Below are 25,208 nucleotides of genomic sequence, written 5' to 3' on the forward strand. Positions count from 1 at the left end.
CATAAACGTTTGACCACTCTAACAGTCAAACCTGAGTTCGAATGTTTGTGAACTAAAAAATACTATACATACACACGTACGAGTACATAAGTCTCATAGTCAAACCTGAGTTCTAATGTTTGTGAACTAAAAAATACTATACATACACATGTACGAGTATATAAGAGTGGATGTAGGGGTAGACTTTTTTGTGGGTTTGAACTCACTCTAAAAAATATATATATATATTTTTATTATATTAATTTTAAGTTTTTAACTCAGCTAAAAAAAATTTATTAATAGAATTAGTTTACAAAATTAAACCCAAGTCAATTAAGCCACCGTACTAAGATAAAAACCCAAACCAAACAAGCCCGGACCGGCCCTGACCCAAGACAACAAACGCAATGGCCTCAAAATTTATAGGCCCATGGATGATACGTCACAAAAAAAAAAAAACAAAATAATTTTAGGGCTGACAAAATAATTTTAGGGCAAATCATTTCAGACTCCCCAATCGCCTCCATCTCTATTCTCGTTCTCGACTCTGAACTCCCCCCCCGCCCCCCTTCTCTCTGTGCAACTGCAATCTACAATAATCCGAAGTTCAAAACCCATATATTTCAGTTTATCTATCTGTCTGCAAGAATCAAAAGTTCAAAACCCATATCGGCATATAATTTCAGATTGTTCAAAAAATCAAAACCAAATCTTTCAGTTTCCATCGCGCGCTGTTCCAGATCGGTTCGCCGTTCGCATTCTTCAGCCGCTGGCTCGCTGTCTCTCAACTCTCAAGCTTTCCCCCCTCTCTCTCTGCAACTGCTAACTTGTATGTATGGGTTTTGTTTTATTTTATTTTATTTTCTAAATCAACTAATCAATGTCTGTAATTCTTGTTTTGCAAATTAAATCCTATTTGGTGATATTTTTTATGATCTTTTTTAAATAATATATATTTTTTACAATTTTAAGTAACAAAATTTGCATTGCATTTTGAGGTAATCACCGTAATCTAAATTTTATTTTTGCAAAACAAATATATATTTTTTATTTCTATAACTTCTATTTCAGTTTTTTTTTTTTTTTTTGTTGTTGTTGTTGTTGTTGTCTACGCAAGAAAATTTGAATCTGGGCATGAAAAAAATTTGAATCTGGGCATGAAAAAAGACAAAAAAAAGCAAAGAAAAGAAAAGAATCTGAATTAGATTATTCAATCTGCAGAGATTGAATCTGAAACATTTTTTATCAACATGCCAAGCTTTTTGAAGATGGAAATCTTTTCAGAACTAAAAAAAAAAAAATAATCATAACAGGAACTTTGACAAGCAAAAGTACTTAATATAGGATAAAGCTCTAAAGTTACTTCTTGAATATTAAAATACTTACAAAAAGCATGCTTTTGAGTGAATTCCATAGTGTTGGAAGGGGCTTGCCATGAACTACCTCACACTCTGCTTCCACTAGTAGATTCTCAAGTAGGATTAGTAAATTGGTCAAAAGAAGAGATAGGGTACTGAGTGGTGAATTGTTCAGAAATAAATTGGTAATTTTTCTTATTAATTACCCATATAGGATTTTCTATGCCTTAATCAGTCATTTGTCCAAAGAAACCTTGTTAGTTAACTAAAATTGAATTAAACAACAGTTGATTTTGGTTGATATATTTTGATTTAGCCCACCCCATTGAGAAATCCTGGATGTTTTGTTTCACAAAGAAATACAATCTATGTAATGCACGAAGGATATATTCAATCTTTTTGCCATATTTTTACTTTCAAAATTTGGTTTTTGATTTTCTTTTGTTATTAGAATGCAGAATATCAGGATATTGATTTGTTAATTTTGAAGATTATTCCTAAACTGATGCATTGTACTTTGTTATTGGATTAATTTAACATAAGAGCTGAGTGTAATATGTGCTAATCACACCTATCCGTAATCACACCTCTTTCTACGGATAGGTGTCCAACAATTTGACTGAAAGCATAGTTGGGTTGGGTTGGGTTGATACATGATACAGATAATACTTAGATGGTGGTGTTTTAATTGTTATAAGTGAGATTGTGAAACCTCTTCCTCACAACTTAAGTGTTTTCTTATTTTTAGGGTTAGCATCGGGCCTTAACATTTAGCAAGAATAAGGTTCAAGAAACATGCCTCCTCAGTCATCAGGTAATAAACTCTTACTTTTTCTAAAATTTTAATTGACATTTTTAGTTATTGGTTACGTTTATTTATTCATGTTTTACATACTGATTTTTTGTTTTTGTTTTTGTTTTTGTTTCTGCATACATATATATAATATTGTTATGATGTGATGCTTGAACAATTTATTAATGGGAATTAAAGACTTTGAAGTTTAGTTTTCAATTTCAGAATATATGTTTTACAAGTTTATTAATGCTTTTAAAACTTTTCCTCTTTTGTCCTAATAATATAGGTCTCTTTTCTGAAAGAAGAGAGTTGATTGGGAATGGGTGGAGTAGGGGAAAAAGAATACAGGTATGTTTTTTTTGCCTAGCTAATTGAATTATATAAATCCCCTTACCGTTGTAGCAGTGATGTTGGTTTTAAAATGACCAATTATGATAGGAAGTCTCTTTTCTGTTTATCTTAATCAAATGTATATCTATGCTAATTCTAGATGACAATTCTAGATGAGGATGTTAATGTCAACGTTATGAGGATGTTGATGTCAACGTTGACTCTAGTGATGACGACTAATGATGTTGATAATATGTTGATGTACTCAAATTAAGTCAAAGCACTTAGAATTGAAGGAAATTTAGAGTTGAAGACATACTATTGAGCAGTGTCTAATTCTTTTAGTTACAAGAATCTTTGGTCACTTCATACACGATTTTTCAATTCCTGAAATTCTAAAATAATGGTGTGTAATATGATTCATCTACTTGGGCTCTCTTCTTTTTATCTCTCTAAACCCTAATTTTATCCGTGATAAAGAAAAAGAAGACTATGCAAATTTAATTTAACTTTATCAGTTTGAGCATTGATAGAGCTTCTAAAATGTTGAAACTAAAACAGCAAAGAAGAGAGAGTCCACCAATAAGAATTACTCAACTTAGGACAAAATAAGCTCTCTGAGTGTCTTGACTAATATTGGCATGGGAGACTTCTATATATATGGACTTTTAGAGAGAAAAATATATGGTTGGGGGCACAGAAGTGTATGATAACTGTGAACCAATGATAGGGTTGTGAGCTTTTGGCTTGTTTTATGCATCGGATCTAGGAAGTGTACAACAATGAAATGGAAAGCTCTGAAGCACTACTCAAAGTTACAGATAGAAACAATAATTAATATTATATATTTGTAACTTACTTTACTAATATAATATGACATCATACATATACATATATATATGTTTGTATTTTTGTACTTAGACTTAGATATATTTTGATTTAGTCCACCCCATTGAGAAATCCTAGATCCGCCCTTGCAAGTATACAAACAAAAATACTATATACATGACCAAGTTCTGATGGGTATGATACCCCTTTTCGTTGGGATGCCTATGAGAAAGTTACGAAAATTTATATGATATAACTTTCATGTATGAAGTAATCCACTTGTACACAGTACTCCGTGTATAATCTAAATGTATGAAGTTATCCCCATGTATGAAGTTATTACAACTGTTTTTATTTTTCACTCTCACTGTGAGAGAGTGTTGTTCACCCTAGATATTAGAAAACTTGGATCAACCCAAAACCGGACTCAGAACATTAGAAAAACGAGACGAACACGATGGTGGAATCAGATTTTAGATAGGATGCTAGGAACTAGGAATGTGGGATCCGCGTGCCTCCTACTACACATATAGGCGAGTGGGCAAGACTATTCCAGCACCTGCCCCACACCCAATCGCATCTTGGGGCGCATGTCGGACCTTCTGGAGTCCGTTTTCAGTTCCGTTTTTTCCAGTCTTCTTAAAATTTAATTTTCCAGTTTGCTGTATTTTTTTGAAAATTTTTCAGCAACCATAATTTTTTTTTTTTTTTTATTTTTAATTATTTCTTTGTGAAAGAATTAGGAAATTAAATTATAGAAGTTTATTCTTGCACCTAGGGATGCGTGACGGACTGGGAGGGTCTGTTTTTGGGACAGTGATGATCCTTGAGCGGTAATATCTGTTTGGTCAAGTTGTGATTATTTTTTGATTTATTATCTCTTATTTTTGTAGAAAGAAATATGCATATTTTAAAATTATAAAAATTTTAAAATTGATTATATGATTCAATTTACTATTTTTTTTTTTTTAAATTTCTTTTTGAGTTATATACATGTTTATAACTAGGTATGCTGCACGTTGCTCATCAAGGTATGTTTTGTTTTCATTATTGAATATTGTTTTAATAATGATTATTGCTCCATTTTGTATGTGAGACCCATTTCCTACTCCCACTGGGGTGAGTATGGAGAATTCTAACAATTTAAGACCATATTTCATGATTTATGATATTGTGGATGAATGTAATAATTGTAGATTGAAGGGATTTTTATATTGATATTCTAGTACACGTGTTTAAGTTGTAGTGTTGTAACAAGATTCAATTTTCGATACATGGGGATATGGTGCAACATCCTCATTTATTTGTTAGAGAATAAATGTAATAGGCTTCTTTGAGATGTAATTTGATACAAGTGAAATATTTTATTATTGAAGCCATGTAAGGGGATGTAATTGCGCACCATACTCATATATTTAGAATTGTTTTTGCACGAAAGTACTAGAATGCCAATAGGGCTCTAGTGGGAGACCACATGGATGAAAGATTATTTATTTTGTAGATGGATTAAATAAGTTTTAATTCAGAAATTATTAGCTGAAAATTAATTGAAAATATATTTTGTTTTACATAATTGGGAGATGATTATGAGCATGGCGAAATTTTTGATCTCGTTATGTCAAAGCGGAATATATTTTTAATTAGATTTTTGGAAGCAAAATAATATAAAGGAATGTATGCTAAAAGCCTAAATGTCACTTTCCACAATGTAGATGGCCTCAAAGAATGTAATTGCTGACCTCACCAGGGGAGAAAAACTGGATTGTAGCATCTATGACATGCTATAGAAAAATTCAATACTTGCTAAATGAACAAGATGCCTTAGAGACATTGACCACTAACATGACCCCATCTAAGGGGGGGCATTACTGACCAACACCGTCGGGATATGAAATCCTATCAAAATTGGGTTAAGAAAGATCGATGCGTGCACTTTACTAAGCTAAGAAGCATGCATAATGATCTTATTGGGGAATTTGAGAATTTCCCTACGGCCCTAAAGATGTGGAAGCAACTGAAATTTGCTTTTGGAGGAACCCTGCTATGAGGCTACGTGCCGTAACCCTTATGTTTGAAAGCTATAAGATGGATTCCAAGCACACTATGACTGAACACCTAAGGGTGGTGTCAGCAATTATCAGGGATCTCAAGTCTGCTGGAAATGATCTTACCGATGAGCCACAAATTCTGGATGTTATCTGCTCCTTGCCATATTCCTGGAACCAAATGAAGCAAATATTAACTCATAATGAAAATATCAAAACTTTTTCTGATATTTCGCATCATTTGGAACTGGAAGTGGAGCGCCAAGGGGCGATTCGCACTACTGCACTTGTCGCCCAGAGAGGCCAAGATATGGAATGTGTGCCTAATCGTAAAAGATGTGGAGGCAGTCAGAAAAGGCAGGGTGTAGCAAGAAACTTGGCACCAAATGCTGGCATAGGTGCTAGCGCTGTCAACAAACGGAAAAGGGGTGGGTAAGCGTGTAAAGAAAGACAAGTCTAAAGTGATGTGCTTCAATTATCAGAAACTGGGACACTTCGCCAGTGAGTTCATTGAGCCGAAGAGGGTATTTACTAAACAAAACTCTCTTTTTACTTTAGTTTGCTCACATATACTTGTTGCTCATTCATCTCATATGTGAATATAGGAGCAACTAAACATGTGACGCATGAGCGAGTTGGTTTTGTGGATTTCCATTGAATACCAATAAGTAGTCAAAGCATTTTCATGAGAAATGGTACTAGTGAGGCGGTTCTTGGAGTTGGTACTTATCAACTCAGACTACGCTCAGGATGTACACTACTATTGCATGATGTGCTTTTTGCACCTAATGTCCGATATAATTTAGTCTCAATTCTAGCACTAGTTAAACATGGGTTTTCTTTCCAAATAAGTGATAAACAATTGGACATGTTCTTGGATGGTGATACTTATGGACATAGTTATCTCATAAATAATCTATATCAGTTAGATTTGTACGATCCCACTTCTTCATTTGTATTTTTGACATGCAATAATGTTAATCATGATTCTGAGAAATGGCATGCAAGACTTGGTCATATTAGGAAGGAGAGGCTTACCAAATTAGTTAGAGAAGGCTTATTTGGGTCATTCACTATGGTTAACTTGCCCCGATGTGAACCTTGGTTGGCTGGAAAGAGCTGTTGCAAGCCTTTCGGTAAGGCTACGTGAGCTACATCTCCTCTAAAATTAATCCATTCGGATATTTGCGGACTAGTATATGTGAAGGCACGAAATGACGCCTCTTATTTTCTCACTTTTATAGATGACTATACGTGTTATGGCTATGTCTATCTACTGAGGCACTGATCTGAGGCACTTGGGTCCTTAAAACGATATCCAGCAGAGGTTGAGAATCAAATAGAACGAAGAATAAAGGTTCTTCTCACTGACCGTGCACGCAAGTATCTATGAGATCAGTTCAATGAACTGTGTGAAGAAAAAGGGATACGCAGGCAATTAATAATTCCAATTATGCCGCAACAAAATGGAGTTGCCGAGCGAAGGAATCGTACACTATTAGACATGGTTAGATCAATGATGGCGCAAGTTAATCTCCCTATTAGTTTTTGGGGGGATGCTATATTGATTGCTGCCTACATTGTTAACCGTGTGCCTCCTAAGTCAGTTCCTTGACCCCTTATGAACTTTGGCATCATCGAAAGCCAGAATTAGGACATATTCGTCCATTGGGGTCAGCAGGTTATGTTCACAATACTTCTCATCAGTATGGAAAGATGGGTCCAAGAGCGTATAAGAATATTTTCATTCGATATTCTGAAAGCTCAAAAGGCTATGTGATGTATGGTGAACAACCTAATAATGGGATGACTACAGTTGAGTTGTCTGATGTCACATTTATTAAGGATGAGTTCCCAAGCATATGTGAAGCTAAAACGACCTTTGAACTCTTTGAGATGGCAGACTCAGAAGATCACTTCTCTCCTTTTAGCGAAGGTGTGGAATTAGTTTCTCATCCGATTGCCAAAGAGGATAGTAATCTACAATCCAGTGGGAGTAAGAGACTACTTATGGATTGTCAAGAGACTCAAGTTCGTAGGAGTGAATGTAGAGTAGTTCCTCGTCGTCAATTTGCGATTGAGATGAGGTGGGGCAACGACATGCCACTTGCACCAGCTTAGAATTTATTTTCATTTTAATTATTTTTTTAAATTTAGGTTCACTATCATTTTGTTACATAAAGGAGTATTAAATACGACGATTAAATACAATGGCATTATAGGAAGACAAATGACTAGTTGACTACATAATTTAATAATGCTTATCTTTTGGGACAAGGCTGACGTGGATTTGGACACGACCTTCTTCCCCACGAAATGAAAAAAGGCAGGTAGCTACTACACCCTACACTCTGCTCATTCCGTCTTTATTACAAAGCGACTTAAAGTCCCCGATATTCAGGAAAGGTGCTCGAAAGTGACAATTTTCTCAACAAAATCAAATATGGTAGCATATCCATTATTAATCTCTTTTTTTCATTCTCTTTCCTTATATAATATTAAATTTCTACCTCTCCGTTAGTATACTAGTGTGTGATAAGTGATTGATAACCAGAAAGAATAAAATTACAAATTAATGGATGCGAATGTTTCGGAAGTTGTACTTGCTAATAGATTCAATAATTTAAAATGGTACATTATAGATCTAGGCTCTGCATATTCCCTTGGTTCGATATATACACATATATATTAAACTATTTATATTTATTTATATGTTTGTGTGTTGAATGAGATATATATTGAAATTTAGCAGTGAAATATTTGTATTGGGCATAATTAGATTAATGTATGTGGTTTGATTTTGTCGAGAGATGATAGTTTCAAATTTGTATATTGCCCTGTTATATTGGGGGAGGAAATGAAGAAAAAAAAAAAGTTAGTTAAACCTGATGCTTTTCCTCTTGGAATCAACTTTTTAATAATTTTCATCAGATCTCGAATAAATTGCTTGTTGAGAGCTCTTTATATGTACCATTTCTTGGAAATTTCATCATGGACTTATTCTTTAAATTGGGTGAACTTGGACTTAGTTATGTAAAATTATATTGGGTGAATCAGTAATTAGTTAATTTGTGAACGACTTTGAGAATGTTAACAAACATTGCACAACATTGCTCACATAACCATTCCACTTGTAGCCTTTTGATGGCTTTTCCTTTTGGCATTAAACAAAGTACTTTTACTCAATTTTGGAATTAACCATTTAAATAATGTTGAGCTTGTTAATGGAATTCAAATTTAAAATTTACCAATTCTCTCCTGTACACCTCATGACTGTTTAGTGATTAGAAGTAATTTATTTTCATTTTAGCATTTAGCATGTCTTTTTCATTTCCTTATGATGCGTCTGTCTGCTTAGAGGTAGGTTTTGAAAAATATATTGCTGATTGACCATATATGCTTTACACAGGTAAGCAAGAGAGTGATGGTGATCATGAAGGGTGTTCTCTTAACGGATGGGTTGATCCTTTGCCCGCTTTTTTGTACTCCCAGCCAAAACTTTTCTAAAAAGGTTCTGGTCCGTCATCTTTGTGTGATGCATAGTGAGGCAAAGCTGGAGTAGGTGTTCAACAAGCTTGCAAATCTGAAAATGATGTTTGTCTTGGTGGCAGCTGCTACAATAATTCTCATGGTCAGTTTTGGATTTGGTTCTGCTTCGTTAACCTTTACAATGTTAGCTTTGGCTCTAGGTTTTTACTTCTATTGAAATTGATCGTGAGTCCTCTATTGTCACTTCTGACTTCTCACTGACTTTTGTTACTGTCGTTGGTGCTTGGAGTTTAGGTAACCCTTCCTTTATATGAAGGGGCCTTTTTTAATAATAATCTTTTTTAATAATAATAAAAAGTATATTTCTCTTTATATTTAGCATTAATGTTATATCCATATATTTATAATTGTTTTAGGAAAATCACATTGAGAATGATTGTAATGACCCAGCCATTTCTCCTTCTTTCCTTTTTCCGGTATTTTTATTATTTTTTATTTGCATAACCTTAGGGTTTTTGAGACCCGAGGTAGGGTTTTTGAGTTCAATTTTGAGTTCGGATTTGATTTTCGACTTCGTGTGCATGCATTCCATTTGATTTCTATGAAATACGTATCTTTACTTTTGTAGAAAAGCATGCTAGTTGCTTCCTTTTCTCCATAGGGTATGGATGCATAGTTTTTTCGAAAACATTTTCTTTTCTTGGGGTGTTTTTCGTAAATATCTTTTGAAGATATTTTGCTTCAGGGGTTTTTAAGAAAGTATCTTTTGAAAAATATTTTCATTTTAGGTCATTCGTGCAGTTATCCTTTTATGGAGGGGCCTTTGTGCAATTAATGAAAGTTAATGCCAAGTGTCCCGTTTTGAGTTTGGATCCTCGTACGAGATTCATTTTTGCATTTCGTCGAGTCGCGTACTAATAGAAATTCATTCTGGACTTTTTTCCCAGTTTTAGGGTTTTTGACCCCGGTTGTTACCGAACTTGCTCGGGGCATATCTTTCTACTCGGGACTAGGTTTTCGACGCTGTTTCTTCCATTGTTCATTATTTTTTTATATCGGTCCTTTTTCGTTCACGGTCTTATTCCGTTTGAGCGCGTTCCGACGCTGTACACTTTTCGGGGATGCGCGGGGCTCGTTCGGGGGATATTTTTGGAAATCTATAAAAAGGGGAGGAGAGAAGAAAAAATCAAAATTTTTCTTCTCTCCCCCATGGATGCCGCCCCTCCCTTTTCTTCTTCCTTCTCCCTTCTTTTCTCCTTTTGGCCTCCTTTTTCTTAGATTCTTCCTTAGCCGTTGAAGGCTTTATCATTGGCCTTGACGAGACCTTCATTTCCGCCCTTTTAGAATTCGGTTTTGGCCATTTTTGAGTTTAGGAATTTAGCTCAGGTTTGGATTTGAGTGTTGCCGTAAGAGGACTTGTTGTTCCCCTTGTTGTCCCTGTTATAATCCCGAAGTTTTGTCGCATTCGGAGAGGTTTCGTTTTGGCATCATTTGAAGTTCATCTCAAATTTAGGAAGGGGATGTTTTCATGTTTATACTCTTAGTGTTTTATGTGTTCTTGGGGTTTATATAACTTGTATGCATGTCTTTATATAAATTCTAGAATTGAATATAATTATATTTTGCATGAAATTCAATTTACATAGTTGTATCTTGTATGAAATTAATTTAAGACATGTTAAATTAGGCCTTGACTTAATATTTAACATATATGAATTTGAAGTCATTTTGATGAGTTTTGAAATCTAGAGATTTTAATTAATGATTTAATTATTCCATTGATTTAATCATTTATTTGGAGTTGTTTTTATGCCTAAATCATAGGCTTGGACTTGTTGTATAATTGAGAGCATATTGATGTTTAAACCATGAATTTGGATTTGATGTGTATTCATGAGAATGAATTATAAGCATTGATAATATTGTGGTTAAGTGTAACGAATTGCACATTGAAGATTCGAAGTTGTTTATGCTATAGTTGCTAAGCGTAATGAATCGCACATTGAAGATTCGACATCTTACATGCCATTGTAGTTTAGGACTTAAGGCATTTATTGTGTGTTTCCAAAATTTGGTTGTGCATGGTAGTTAGCTTATTGCATTGTATATATATATGGATATAAACATTGTTGCATAACTTGTTAACTTTGGATACTTATGATGTCGTTGTTGTGACTAAGGTTAGTGTTGGTAAAGGCGCGCCTAGGCTCGAGGCTCAGGTTTAGCGCCTGTTGTCATCCCAGGCTCACTGATGTTTACTAGGCGCTCTTCGATTGCGCCTCGTCTTGTTTGTGAGGTGCGCCTAGGCGCGCCTCACTAATATTTGTTTAAAAAAATACGATTGTTCTATTTCTTAAGCCAAAAATGGTACTTTTGGCAACTTAATAAACAAAAAAGAAAGCTCAATCATACGATATAAGGAACTTTTGTTCAAAAGAATAAAAAAATAAGAAAGCCCAAGAGTAGTGTTAACCGAACAACGATAGAATGAGATTTTGAGACGAAGACGAACCCTTAATTGCAGAGATGAACGACGAAGCCACATCAGTTCTTTCTTTTCGTTCTCTCCTCTCTTCTCCTCTAGATCTCTCCTCTCTTCTTATCTTTGTCTCTTCATCTAGTTCTCTCATCTCTTTAACTTTTTTTTTTTTTCTCGGGTTTTTTTTTTTTTTTTTTTTTTTCTTAACAATTTTTTTTTTTTTTGTTAACAAATTTATTTCCTTTTGTGCCTTTGTTTTGCCATTCAAAAAACACATTTTGCTTTGCCTTTCAAGAAAACAAATTTGTGCTCTGTTTTATGGTTGTTGGATGCTTGTATAGTTGATGGATTTACTTTTTTATATTTGATATTAATTTTTAGAATATTGATATGACTTATGAGATATGAATGTTATTATGGTAGTTTAAATTTTCAATTGTGCGCCTCACTTCACTCAGGCGCGTGCCTCGCCATGCGCCTCGTGCCTAGGCTGCAAAGGACCTCTAGCGCCTTGGGCTTTTAATAACTATGACTAAGGTTAGAGTACGACTCTAATGTGGGAGATAAAAATTCTCCCTACACGTGCGCATTAAAGTAGTTCCCGGCTGGCTAGTAACTCAAAATAGCTACTATTGTTCGGTTTGATCCGACGTGATGTCCAAGTATGTCCACATTTGGTTGATTTCGCATTTTAAATTTTAAGTTGATAGCCTTGAGAATTTATAACTTGTCGCGTTGTATTGGATGTTCCAATGTTGTTAAATTGTATCATTTGGCCGATTTCGCATTTTAGATTTCTAGTTGATAACTTTGAGAATATATAACTTGTCGCGTTGTATTGGATGTTCCAATGTTGTTAAATTGCATAAATATTATGGTTTATGTTAAATTGTTCTAAAATAGCCTAGGAATGATTCTATAGACTCATTTTGAACATAGATGTTAGGTGGCATGAACCACATAGATTGATTTATATCAAGTTGCAAAACTATTAAAACTTTAGGTTATACGCATGTTCATTTCCTACGAGTAACTTGTTTACTCACCCTAATTATTTAGTATGTTTTCAAGTAATGAAACCTTATTTTGGGATGCACAACATCCCTAAGCTTGTTTGGTAGCTTGGAGTACTTTGGCGTATTTGTATACATGCACTTGTGTGTTTTGCTTTATTTTGGTTTTATAAGCCAAAACTTATATCTTTCATTTGAAATATGTAATGTGCACTTAAGTGCACCTTTTAAGACTTAATTGATGAGTATGTAATGAGGCCAACCGCCAAGTACTTTTCGTTTGCAAGTATTCACATTTGGTTCTAAGTTTTATTTGAAAATAATTTGAAAACTTTGAGGTTTAGCATGCCATATTTTGCATTGGGGGTATTTTGAGGCCGTAGGTCATTGTCACGCGCCTAAAAACACGTTTTACGTTTGCGTGCATGTTCACAATTGCATACAACACCTTTCTTGATGAAATGAACACTTGGAGCAGCTTTCATTTTCATTTTTTTGCAAATCTGGTCTAAAGGGCATTTTGGGTATTTCACTTGAAAAATAAGAATTTCTCTTGACATGGTCACGTAAAAAATATGATTTTTTTTGGGGGGTCACTTCACAACTTTTTTCCAAAAAATGTCATTTAAGCCAAAATCCCTTTTGAACCTCGAAAATCTGGTGCATTTTGGGACTGCTTGTCAGGGTGTTGCCGCGCGCGTGCGCCGTGGCGCCCATGGTGCCCTTCTTGGCATCCTTGATGCTCAGTTTTCGTTTGACCATAACTTCTTCGTCCGGACTCCGAATCAGGCTATTCTTGAGTCTAATTTCGTTAATTTTTCGTTGTCTATCCAATGGTGTGCTCAGTAGCACCCACTTTTGTTTTGAAAGGACCATTTTACCCCTAGGTTTGCATTTGTTCGTTTTTAGAACGTCGCTTCTGCATCTTGTTATCTTTTGAGTTCCGTAGCTTCGTGGGAAGTTACGTTGGCGTCTTAGGGATGACGTGCATCTCTAGAGACTTTGTTTTCTGGGTGAAAAGATCATTTTGCCCTTGGGGCCATACTTGGTCTATTTTCAACCCTAGCATCCGTTTTCATTCTCATTGAGTTCCGTGACTTCATGGAAGGTCACTTTGCCATTTTAAGGATGATGTATATCCTTAGAGGCCTTGTTTATGTTTTTGTTTCCGCATTCGAGATTTGTTATCGGATCAACCTTCGGGTCATCACAGGACGCATTGGCTTGTAAAACCAGGGCCGTCACAGGTGGTATCAGAGTGTTCGGGTTCGAAAACCTTAGGACGACGGGTTTTGGATGCATATCATGTTTGTGCTGACATGTTCTATGTGTTTATATGTTTCTTGATAACATGTTTGGTATGATAACATGTTTACGTGCTTATGTGTTAAGTGTGTATGTTATTTGTCGAGTACCTTTCGATTCTAAAGTATTGAGCATGACATATGATGTATGCTAAATTGGATTTGTATATACATAATTATTGCTGCATATTTGGTATGACACGGGATTGGTCATAGGATGCATGAGTTGAGGATGAGTTGTATGATGAGTTAGGCACTTGGTGCGAAGATTGATGTGTCTGGTTATTTGCACTTTGGTGATTGTCAGCTTGGTTTCGTGGTAGTATAGGTTGCTGTTGACCTAGCGTTGGCTTGGGATTAGGTGGAGGGACACCTTTTGTTTAGGCTCTTGTTGGTTTTGAGCCATGAAGGGGTTGTGGACCTCTTAGGCTCCTTGTTTGTTTGGGATGATTCATTTGAGATTGCAATTTTCGTGGACGGGTACGTTTGTGGGCGGGTGTATGGCATTATAATGCTATCGTACTGGCTAGCTAGAAGCACAGTTCGGATGGAATCAGTGTAGGCTTTTGTTCGGATAGGCGTAGTCCTTTTGACTGACGATGATATGAGTTTTGAGGTTGTTAGAAGCGTAGGATCTCTTGGGTTTCGTTTTGAGCGTCCGGTGTTGTAATAGTAAATGATGGTTGTTTGGGGTTAGTCATAGTGATTGACTTGGTTGTTTAATGGTATGGCATTTCATTTGAGTCCTCCTTGCGTGAAGACGCTTTTGGGATTGCGTCAATTGATTAATGTTTCGGGTAGTGAGAGCATTGCATTGTTAGTGTCACCTTGAGATTTGGAGACAGATTGTTTGAGTCTTACCATTATGGTAAGGGCTCACCTTTGTTTTGAGACATGTCGATGAATTGTGATCCTTGGAGATGGATCGTAGCCTGGACTGATCATTATTTTACTTAGACACTTTAGGACACGATGTCCTTAGGGTTCATTTGTGGCATCATTTTTTGCAGTTTCATTTACTACCATGCTAGTAGTATGAATTGTGATATCGTGATGCATGAGTAGGTAGAGGTGTGTCCACATTTGCCTTCTTGTTGTATTGCATTAGTATGTTTTGTTTATGTACTTAGAGATGCCATGTTGTTACTAAGCTTTAGTGACATGATTTTGTGCTTACGTGGAGACGTGTTGCATATGTTATGATTTTACGTATGTGGGTAGATGTATTTAATTGGTATTTGCATTCCCTTGTTACATGCGTGACTTCCATGTGTAGTTTTACGAGTAATTATTTTCACGAAGTTCCTTTTGGTTCATTTTGGGATAGCACGGGCTAGGTGTTCCCTTTGGTTGCCGTAGTGTGTATGTAGGCTTTTGCATTGTTAGTATTGTGGACTTCCTTGTGCAGGAGTTACCACATTTTGTTTTATCATGAGCTGTCCACTTCCCTAAGGTGGGAAGAATGCTCCTTTCTTTCGTGTTTGTCTTATCGACACTTGTGGGAGAATAAGGTTTCTCCTTTTTTCTTGCTTCGTGTTAGGGACTTTACAAGGAGTGAGTCTCTTCTCTTCATTGCATTGTGCATGGTTTTGGGATTGGTTGATCCGCGAGGATCACCGTTGTTGTCTCGAGTCCTTGGTGAGGATTTGATTGATTTTAGTCGGCTTACTTCCATGTAGGGGGTGAAGTCTTTGCCCTTGTCATCTTTCGTTTTAGAGACGAAGTTGTGGTGTTGTCCTTGTTAGGACTGGTAGTTCCCTTTTCGTGTTTTCCCTTGGGAAGTTTTAGCCGTGGTTGTCGGTGATTTTGTTGTAGTCAGTGTGAGTAGTTTGATGTGAGATCGTTTTATGGGGACTTATGTCCATATAATTAAGGATTTGTTTGATTTGTTAGGTGAGCTCGATGCCCCTTTGAGAATGTGTTTTGGAGACTTGTTTCGAGTTTTGGAGTCTTGGGAGTGGTTGACTCTTAGGAAGTGTTTCGAATGATCGCTTTTGGACATGACTTGTTTGTAGAGTTTTCTCGTTCTAGTTGTGACTAGGCGTGGTTTTAAGGAAATCGCGATTCCAGTAGTTGTTTATGGAATGACGATATGGATTGATAGGAATAGGTGTGTACCTTGAGGAATTTTGATTTAGCTTGGTGATGCCAAACATGGTTTTGAGAGATTCGTTTTGTGACCTTAGTTGTCGGGATTGTAATGTGTGAGCCATGTGGTGGACTTGTGTTTTGAGGATTTAGTTATCCATGATAGGGATTTTGATCCGGTGTTTTGATTACGGTGTGTGGTCTTGTAGTGGATCTGTTTCAGGATGATATTTTGGACTTTGAAGGTGATGTCTTGTAGTGAGGTGTGTTGCAGTTTTGGAGGTGCTGATGTTTTTTGATTTTGGGAAGTATGTGGGACTTTCAAGGTGATGTCTTGTAGTGAGGTTTGTTGCGGTTTTGGAGGTGCTGATGTTTTCTGATTTTGGGAAGTCTGATCCATTGGTTTGAGGGCACAGACTTGTCAGACTTTGGATTCATGGCCGGTGTTGTTGATAGTGGTGTTTGGAAATGTAGAAGTTGATGATTTTGTTTGTATTGAGGATTTGAGGCCTTAAGCATGATGGTGCCTATGACATTGTTGTCAGAGTTATGGGATTGGCCAAAATAGTTTTGTAGGACGTCTTTGGACCATATCCCAACTCTCACCAATGTCTGGTTCCCGCATTGCTTTGGGCAATGATTGTTTTCGACATTGATGTCATTTGTATCGAGAGACTTTACGGGTAGACCTAGCAGGGGCATGTTATGAATTAGTGCCTTGTCCTGTCATGCTACCGTACAAAGTTGTGTGTTGTGGGCGAGTGCTAGTTGTCGTTGAAGCTATACTACTACTGTTATGCCTTTCACCAGCGTTTTGTAAAAAACCGCTGGTATATAAGTACTTTAACCAGCGTTGACTAAATGAACGCTGGTAAGTGCGAAATTTTGTGTATTTTTTAATTGCGGGAAAAATTGGTGCTAATAAATTTACTTTACCAATTTCCCTTTTCATCCATCTACCCTGTGCCCTAACCTAGCTGTGTGTTCATCCGTCTCCTCTCTGCTCTATCTCGTTCTCTCACTGCTCGATCTCCATCTCAGCTGCAAGACTCCTGTACTCTGTCTCGATCTCTCACGGCTCGATCTCCATTTCTCAGCTGAAGCCATTGATTGATGTTTGCTAACCCGCTCTATCTCGATCTCTCACTGCTTGATCTCCATCTCAGCTGCAAGACTCCTCTACTCTGTCTTGATCTCTCACTACTCGATCTCCATTTCTCAGCTGAAGCCCTTGATTGATGTTTACAGTATAACCGTCTTTACTACCCAGATTTCCACCGTACGGCTGATGCACCAGTTCACTTGGTGTCCCTACAAAAATGTTCTTATGAGCCTCTATGCAAACTCTTGTTCATTTTAATCTCTAGTACATATCTCAGTCATGGCTGATTAACGTCGACCGAACTTTATGAACAGTTCTTCCTCTCAGATCTGACTTACTATACCAACTATCATCACTTCCATAAGCCGTAGATCAACACTGGTAGACCACCAGTTTTTTCCAGGTGGGCTCTCTTTCGGCATTGTCTCATCTGAGATTACAAAGTTGAAGCCCTAGGTTTCTCTTTAGGCTGTCTCTCCTCTGTCTTGATCTCTAACCAGCTACTCGATCTCCAAGAGCTGTTAATTTATGTCATTTCGAGATCTGACTCACTAGATTTTCCTCCCGAAACGTTCTCGCTTAAGCCTCTCTCAGGTACCTCTCTATTTTATTTTAATTTCTTTGTGGTTTTGTTGTTTTATTTCTCACTGATCATTCATTTTTCGCAATTCTAGGGTTAGTCGTGCTTGTTTTTGATTCAGCAGACCCCATAGAATGATGGGTCTGTTTTAGTTTTACACGAGGATGGGTCTGTTTTAGTTTTACAAAATTCAATCTGTTGGATTCTCAAACAATTGAATTTTATTGTGGTTCATCTAATTAGGGTTTATAAAATTTTCATCTCAGTAGTAAACAATCTGATTGTTCAAGATTATTTCCATTTCTCAGCTGAAGACCTTGATTGATCAGGCCGTTTCTCAGCTGCGAGGCTAACCCGTCTCTCTTTGGCTATTTCATCTGAGATTACAAAGTTGAAGCCCTAGGTTTCTCTTCAAGCCGTCTCGCCTTTGCTCGATCTCCATAACTCTCAGGTAACTTTTTTGCTTGTGATGGTTGGAGAATTTTCTGCCCCTTCATTCTCTATATGTATATATTAAAAATTATTATGGTTCGATTTCATGGAAATACATATAAAGTCTTTTGTATGAAAAGTTTTTCCTGGAAATCAATTATGGTATTTAAAAAAATAGTCATGGGCAAGAAATGGATCGAGTATTTGTAAGTTGAGTTCCTCTTGGTACTTGTTTATTTTTTGTACATGGGCTCTGCTATAACCTGAGTAATTGTGCTTTTTTTTTTTTTTTGGTACTTGTTTCAAAGTGCCTTTATTCTTGCAATTTGGGCCATGGCTTCGATCTATAACTGAATGAATGCTTGCCTGCATGAGAGGTTCCAATTATTGGGATATAAGCTTTTTTTAATTACTATTAGTAGTACAGGAAAAAATCATTGATTTCACTTGGTAAAACACTGGATGCATAACATTTTTAATCTAGTTTATGATATGAAAGGGTTTTCTGCAAGAGGTTATCGTTGGTCTAAATTTTTTGGATTTGGAGTTGCTTATTGGTCTTCTTTGAGCAGTATGAAATTTATTATTATCAGCCCTTATTTTTTGGAGTTCTCTAGGTAGTGATTGAGATATTACTGTAGATTTTAGTTTCAGAGAGTTTCGGTTTTAGTTTCAGAGAGTTTCAAGTAGAAGGTCTGATAGTTTTAGTTATGTTTAGGAGGAGTTATATTGTGATTGGAAGAGGTATGTAGTTTGATTTGTTATATCCTTTTCTTTCTTTCTATATTTTATTGTTTTCTCTTTATTTCTCCTATTTTGAGATATTTTACTGAAATTTTCTTTTACAAAAAAATAAAATATAAATATCATTGAAAACTCTGCAAAATATCATATATTAAGAATTTGATTGCATTCTCTTAAATGAATTCACACTTTTTTGTTTGCTTCTCCAGAAAGGATAAGTAATAATCTCACAATGAAACGGGTTAGTGAAGTTAAAAAAGTGAGTGAAGAACATACCGAAGCTTGAACTTCAAAATCTTTGAATGAAACTGATAATACTAAATCATCGCAACCACTGGTGAAGAAGAGACGGGGCCCTACACGATGCAAGAATGTCGTAAACGCTACAACCTTAATACCATTAAGGTACATATATATAGAGATCTTATATAGTTTACATAACTAGACTATATTCAATATGAAGGAGAAAAAAGGATTTCTATTTTTATTTTTGTACTAAACATCTACAATTATTAATTTTTGTTTAGGGTCAATAAATATGGACTGCCGATCGGAAATGGAAGTGGTACATATGGTAATTATTTGGGAACAATTGTCCGGAGTAGTAGATTAGCTCCTTTGTGCTACAGAACTTGGTGGGAGATGCCTAAACGGCTTAAAGAGGATATGTGGACCATTGTAAAGGTAAAACCCATTAAAATAATTTTGATGGGAAAAGTGGATTCTCATGCAACAATTATCACATTTTCAGGGAAAGTATGATGTGGGAATCATTTCAAAACAATGGACATTATCCTCTATCTGAACAAAATAGAGGGGGTACAAGTGTGAACTAAGAAGTGAATACTACTCGGTTCGGGATACAGATGCAAAAAGATTGGCAAACCTACCACCTGATGTTGAGAAGGAGCATTGAGAATTCTTGGTTAGGTATTGGGGTACGCCTATGGCGTAGGTAATCCTCCATCTACCCATTTTGTTTAAAGTGAATGAGTTGAATTTATAGTTTACCTGCTTTCCGTCATTATTTTAGGTGGAATGTTCTTTACTCAAAGAATGTTTACTTTTTCTCACTTTTTGTAGAAGGTGAGTGAAAAAAACGAAGAATGTCGTGGGAAACAAACAATGCTTCATACTACCGGGACAAAAAGCTTTGCACGTGTTTCTGCTGAGGTTAGTTGAAGTTTTGGCAATATAAATTATTTCAATTCTTATGTCGTTGAATGATTATAAATGTTAGTGGTAAATAATATATATCACAATGTCTTATGTTTCTTTTTATAGATTGAGGAAAAAAAAGGTATTCAGCTTTCTCGTACAGATTTATTCATTCGTACACATATAAACAAAGATGGCAAAGCTACTGATGCTGCTGCTTCAAAGATGATTGTAAGTTTTTATGCTTCCATTTTTCAAAAAGTGGATCACGTGCCTTGAAGTGACCAGTTTTTAAACTCTTTGCGTTTCTAACTCCTCTTGCTTAGTGTAAATCATCGGCCGTGTGGAGGCATTTTATTTCATTGTTTATCATCGGCCCGTGTGGAGGCAATTTACTTTCTTGCATTTGTTGAAAAGCATGGGAGTATGGGATCATTGTATGTGGAGGCTTGTTGTTGATTGATTTGTGTTGTGGAGGAGAAGTATTTGCTATTTGTTGTTTGTGTTGATTTGCATTGTGCATGCATAGTCGTAGGTCATATAAATATAATAGGCCTATCAACATATTGTATTCTATTTAAATCAACCATAATTCACATCTAATTTGTTTAGCTAAAGAATTATCAAATTTGAGTGTATGTATTTGCTTGAACTTTAGAAGAAGAAAAAAACAAGAAAAGTACTTTAATTTCACTTAAAAGTTATAAAAGTAAATTTAAACAAAAATGACCCTTTAGCTGAAGATTATTGCCAATACTGTCATTAGCTCAATGACATATATTTGTAACAAAAATTTACTAATTTACTGTTGAAGATAGCAAGTCCATAGAAAAAAAAAAAAGTAAACTTGTTTTGTTGAAGATGCAATTCCAATGGCTTGAAATCTATTTAAAGTTGACTAAATCCGAATGTATTTTTTTATTTTTGTGATTCATTAAAAAAAATAATAAAAAAAATATTACTATCAAGGACTGCAGTTCAATTGTACTTCATATTTAAAATAAAAAGTCTGCCTTCAAGTTTTTGTAGAGATATAGGCTGAATGTGTGAGTTTATTGCGAGAAAAAATAAATAAAAATCAAAATAAAATGGTTTTAAACCTAAAAATGACTAATCAAGTCAAATCTAAATCCACTCAAACATGTTCTATTCGTGTTTGATCTACCATCTCGTTAATGTTAGTTGCTTGACCAATAAATGATATACTAAGTTGTTTAAGCAATAGAAAAAACAACCACTCAAAATACACCTGTTTAGTAGTTGGACAAAACATCCCTTATCAATGCAGAACATATATGGATATATGATAATTTTGAATTCAACTGACAAAAATTTGACTATAGATTCTCGTTTGTTGAAAGTGAACATCATTTGGAGGAACAGATAACCCAGCGTAGAGTTAAAATGTCAGACTCTAGAAGGTAGAGCAGTCGTAAAAGTTATCGAATGTGTGTAGTTTAGGAAATTAATCCAACGTAGACACTTAAAATGTCACACACTAGAAGGTAGAGCAGTCGTAAAAGTTATCGAATGTGTACGTGTAGTTTAGGAAATTAATCCAAAGTAGACTTTAGAAAATGTGAAGGTCATTGATTAATTGCATAATGTCAAGATATTCTAAAATTTGGTACATGTCCTACTTGCCTCATCCCGAAACACTGTGTGTGTATGTGTGTTTTAAATAACTTGTGTAGATTATATTGTTTTCTGCCATCATATTGAAGAATATGCAATGGGCTGATTCTTGAAACAATATTGATAAAAATATATATATCATTGAAGATTATTTTTCTTTTTGGAAAGGGCCATTTTTGTTACAAATTATCAAATGATTTTTGTTACAACCTAGTTTTATGGACTTGCTGTATCCTTTGTAAAACTAGAGGTCCCTTTAGCTGTCTCCTCGTCCCTAATGCTGGCATCAAGCTGGAAAATGACCCCCCCTCTCTCTCACTCTATATCTATCTATCTATATACTCCGTAATATATAAATATATGTATACAAAGTTACAGACACATTACTATATGCCTGAGTAGTGTGTGTTCTTGTGGTCTCACAAAAAAAAAAATTTGCATTATAGCAACTAATATTTGGTGCGGTGATATACATTAACATTGTAATGAAATAACAATTGTTTAATTAATATCAGTCAATTTGTAAAAATTTGACACAACTTTTTTTTTCTTTCTTTATTCTCATTATTAGTCTCGGAATCTTAACCTTGACTTGAGTTCAAGAGTTAAAAATTTGACATAATTTTCACTTTATACCAAGTCTACCAAGGTCTCTTGTAACACTTTCATTTAGGCCATGTTTGGTAAGGTGGAAAAGAAAAAAATAAAAGGAGAGATAATGTTTACTACTAATTATATTTGCTACTTATTGTGTTTGTTTAATTAATGAAAAAGAAGAAATGATAGTTATCATGCTGGAAAAAGAAACGAAAATAAATTATTTTAATAAATTTTACAACTATACCATTTTTATGAATTTTGTTTTTTATAAAAATAAAGGCAAATTTGATATTAACAAAAAATTAATAAAAATACTTGCATTTCTTTAATTTCATATCTTCCCATTTTTAAGAGATAACAAAAGTTGGTGTTCATGTTTTATTGCATCCCTCTAAATCCTTCATTTTCCTTTGAATATTTTATACCAAATACAATTTCTCATCTCCCTTTATTATCATTAGTTTCTTTTCCTTTCATTTCTATTATACCAAATTGGCCCTTAAGATTACATCGAAGCCTTTCAAGGTTTTTTTTTATTATTTTATTTCTTTAATTAATTATATGACACCTGAAAATCATGTCAGCTTTACAACAGCGAAATGACAAAGCTGTATTTCCGAAGGATGTTTGGAAGAGTCGTTCAAAGTCATTGTGCGAGCTCTAATGGAGTGTGTGGACAACATAATGGTCTTCCATTTATTTTCATCAGGCCTAACCATCAACCACTCCAATAATTTATTTACAACCATTATCAATGTACTTCCGGAAGCACCAACAATTGAATTTAATTGTGACATGTGTCCAATAATGGATTACAGGGTATTCTTACAAGCATACATAGAATCTGCTCTGTAACTCCAATATCTAACCCTTCAATATTTGTGAAGAAAATTCTGTTTAAAATAAGTTGTGTTTTTTTATTTTATTTTTTATTTTTGCAGGAAAGCATAAAAGATCTTCAAAAAAGTTACTCTGACTCGTCTATTGGCAGTTCCGATGATTTGTACTCCATTGTGAGAGGACAAGAGAGAACTGGTTGTGTGCGGATGCTTGGCTTGGGGCCTACACTAAGCGATGTTTGGGGGCCCTCTCCTAGTAAAGCTGAACTGATTAATAATGCTAAAAAATTTGATGAGGAGGCACGTGCTGCACGTGTAGAGTTGCAGGACACCATTTCAAAAATGCAATCCGACTATGACGACAAGTTGGAAAATTTACGAGTCGACTATGACGACAAATTGGAAAATTTGCAAAAACAAGTGGCTATGGTAATGCAGATGCAACAACAAAATTGTAGTGGACATGTATATTTATTATTCGTTTTACTCTTTATTGAATATACGTTTACTTATTTTGAAGGTTTGTGATTCTTTAAATCCTCTTAGAGTATCCCCTCTAGTCATGCCAATTCAGTTAAGGTTATGGACTTTAATTTCTTATATGTTAAATTTTCATTTATTATAATGTGCGCTTAATGAATTTATAAAAAAAATGTAGGGTAATTCAAATCAAATGGGCAAGAGCTGTTGAAGTTTAAGCTGAAGATGGGGTCGTGGCTGTGCTCTCTGAATTTCTTTCGCCTTGGATGGGTTCTTGAAAAACTTCTACTACATTTGTCAAAAATTCTTAATTCTTTTTGGTTGATATTTAATAGCTTTATCTAGACAATTTGGATGGTATTTTCATATTGGCGGGATAACTTGTGATTGTATTAGTAGACAATTTGGATGGTATTTTCCATATTGGCAGCAGGTTAACTTGTGGTTGTAATATGTAAAACAATTTGGATGGTATTTTTCATATTGGCAGCAGGTTAACTTCTTGTTGTATTATGTAAAAACAATTTCGATGGTATTTTTATATTGTCAACTTGTGTTATATTGGATGACATTTAGTAGTTTTAATTTGGTAAAGATACTTTTACAAAAATAGCAATAAAGGGGAAATAAAAAATATAAATAAAAATAAAAATAAACTAAAACGGCCCTTTATCGGCACTTCTAAGTGCTGGTAAACGACCCTATACCAGTGCTTCTTAACCAAGTGCTGGTAAAGATCCTTCTTTAAAAAGCGCCGGTAAAGGCCTACCGACTCTGGAATCACCAGCGGTCTTTTATGAACGCTGGGAAAATACTGGTAATTGAATTACCATCGTTTTTTAGACTTTCACTGGCGTTTTTGAACGTTGGTGAAAAGCATAATTGTTGTAGTGCTACCTTGCATTACCTAGCTAGTAATGTGAGTGTGGGTAGGCACTAAGCTCTGACATTGCTACCACACAAGTACGTTGTGGATGGGTTCTAGTCACTATTCATATACTGCCACATCACTTTTGTTCGGTACCTTGATTTGATACGTGGTTTATCTTGGAGTTCTTTTGGTGATTGTTTTTGGATCCGTATGATGGTTCGTTAGGAGGGGTGTTTGTGATTTCGTAGCCTTCCGTTCCTTTGTTTGATCTCGAGACTCTATGAGTTGTCCCTTAGTACTCGATGATATGTTCCTTATTGTGACCATGTGTACGGTGTTGAGCTTTGACATGTAACGTGGTGTAGACACTAAAATTTTATTAGACTTTGGTTTTGACAAATTGACCCATCAAATATGGGTTAAATGTTTAATTAAGTTATTTAATTAGCCCGAGGTTGGTCCACTTAAATTATTTAATTAGCCCTACCCAAATGATTAAATGAAAAGATAATTATTCTTAATAAAATATATTTTGAATAATTATTTTTAAGGATAATTATCAAAATATAACCGACCCAGTTATGATTTTATCCTTATCAGGAGATGATACATGTCATCATCCTATTAATCCAAGAAGTTTATAAATAGAGGCTTAGAGGAAGAAGGAAGGGATACACAAAATTCAGAATTCAAAAATTCAGAGAGAAATACAAAAACTCTGCTAATACTCATCCCTAACATCCAAACCCAAAGGTGAAGAACACCAAACACATCAAATCGTGTAGTTCTTCATCAAATTTCACGGTGATCAATAACAAACACATCAAATTGTGCCATTCTTCATCTAAATTCCACGGTGATTCAAGATCAAGCTCATGTAGCCCTTGAATACCAACAAAGGAGATCGAATCAGATGACTTTATCTTTGTAAAAAATATTACAAAGGATTGTATTTCTTTTATTTATCATAAATCAATAAAATTCTGTTTTACTCCATATTTTGTTCTTTATTTGCAAATTACAAAATTTGTGTGTACACATGGCCGTATGGTCACCTT

At 35.1% G+C, this 25,208-nt stretch overlaps 1 protein-coding gene across 2 annotated transcripts; it reads left to right on the forward strand.

The window, feature by feature from the left end:
* Positions 1 to 387: 387 nt before the first annotated feature.
* On the forward strand, positions 388 to 23,838 carry LOC132303292 (uncharacterized). 2 transcript variants are annotated; one of them, XM_059800508.1, is made up of 13 exons: positions 388 to 808; positions 2,086 to 2,151; positions 2,420 to 2,481; positions 8,746 to 8,967; positions 17,700 to 17,842; positions 18,777 to 18,972; positions 19,095 to 19,251; positions 19,319 to 19,522; positions 19,651 to 19,740; positions 19,852 to 19,956; positions 22,902 to 23,228; positions 23,320 to 23,378; positions 23,458 to 23,838. In XM_059800508.1, exons 9-13 carry the CDS (start codon positions 19,693 to 19,695, stop codon positions 23,495 to 23,497), a joined length of 579 nt encoding a protein of 192 aa, XP_059656491.1. In that variant the 5' UTR covers positions 388 to 808; positions 2,086 to 2,151; positions 2,420 to 2,481; positions 8,746 to 8,967; positions 17,700 to 17,842; positions 18,777 to 18,972; positions 19,095 to 19,251; positions 19,319 to 19,522; positions 19,651 to 19,692; the 3' UTR covers positions 23,498 to 23,838. The 2 variants fall into 2 exon arrangements, with proteins under 2 accessions (XP_059656491.1, XP_059656490.1); XM_059800507.1 differs by lacking the exons at positions 388 to 808; positions 2,086 to 2,151; positions 2,420 to 2,481; positions 8,746 to 8,967 and adding an exon at positions 16,497 to 17,405 and having other exon boundaries at positions 23,320 to 23,838.
* Positions 23,839 to 25,208: the final 1,370 nt, after the last annotated feature.

The sequence above is a fragment of the Cornus florida genome, unplaced genomic scaffold, assembly GCF_030987335.1.
Source record: "Cornus florida cultivar Cherokee Brave unplaced genomic scaffold, ASM3098733v1 CherokeeBrave_3.0.0_Hap2_Chr04, whole genome shotgun sequence".
NCBI lineage: Eukaryota > Viridiplantae > Streptophyta > Magnoliopsida > Cornales > Cornaceae > Cornus > Cornus florida.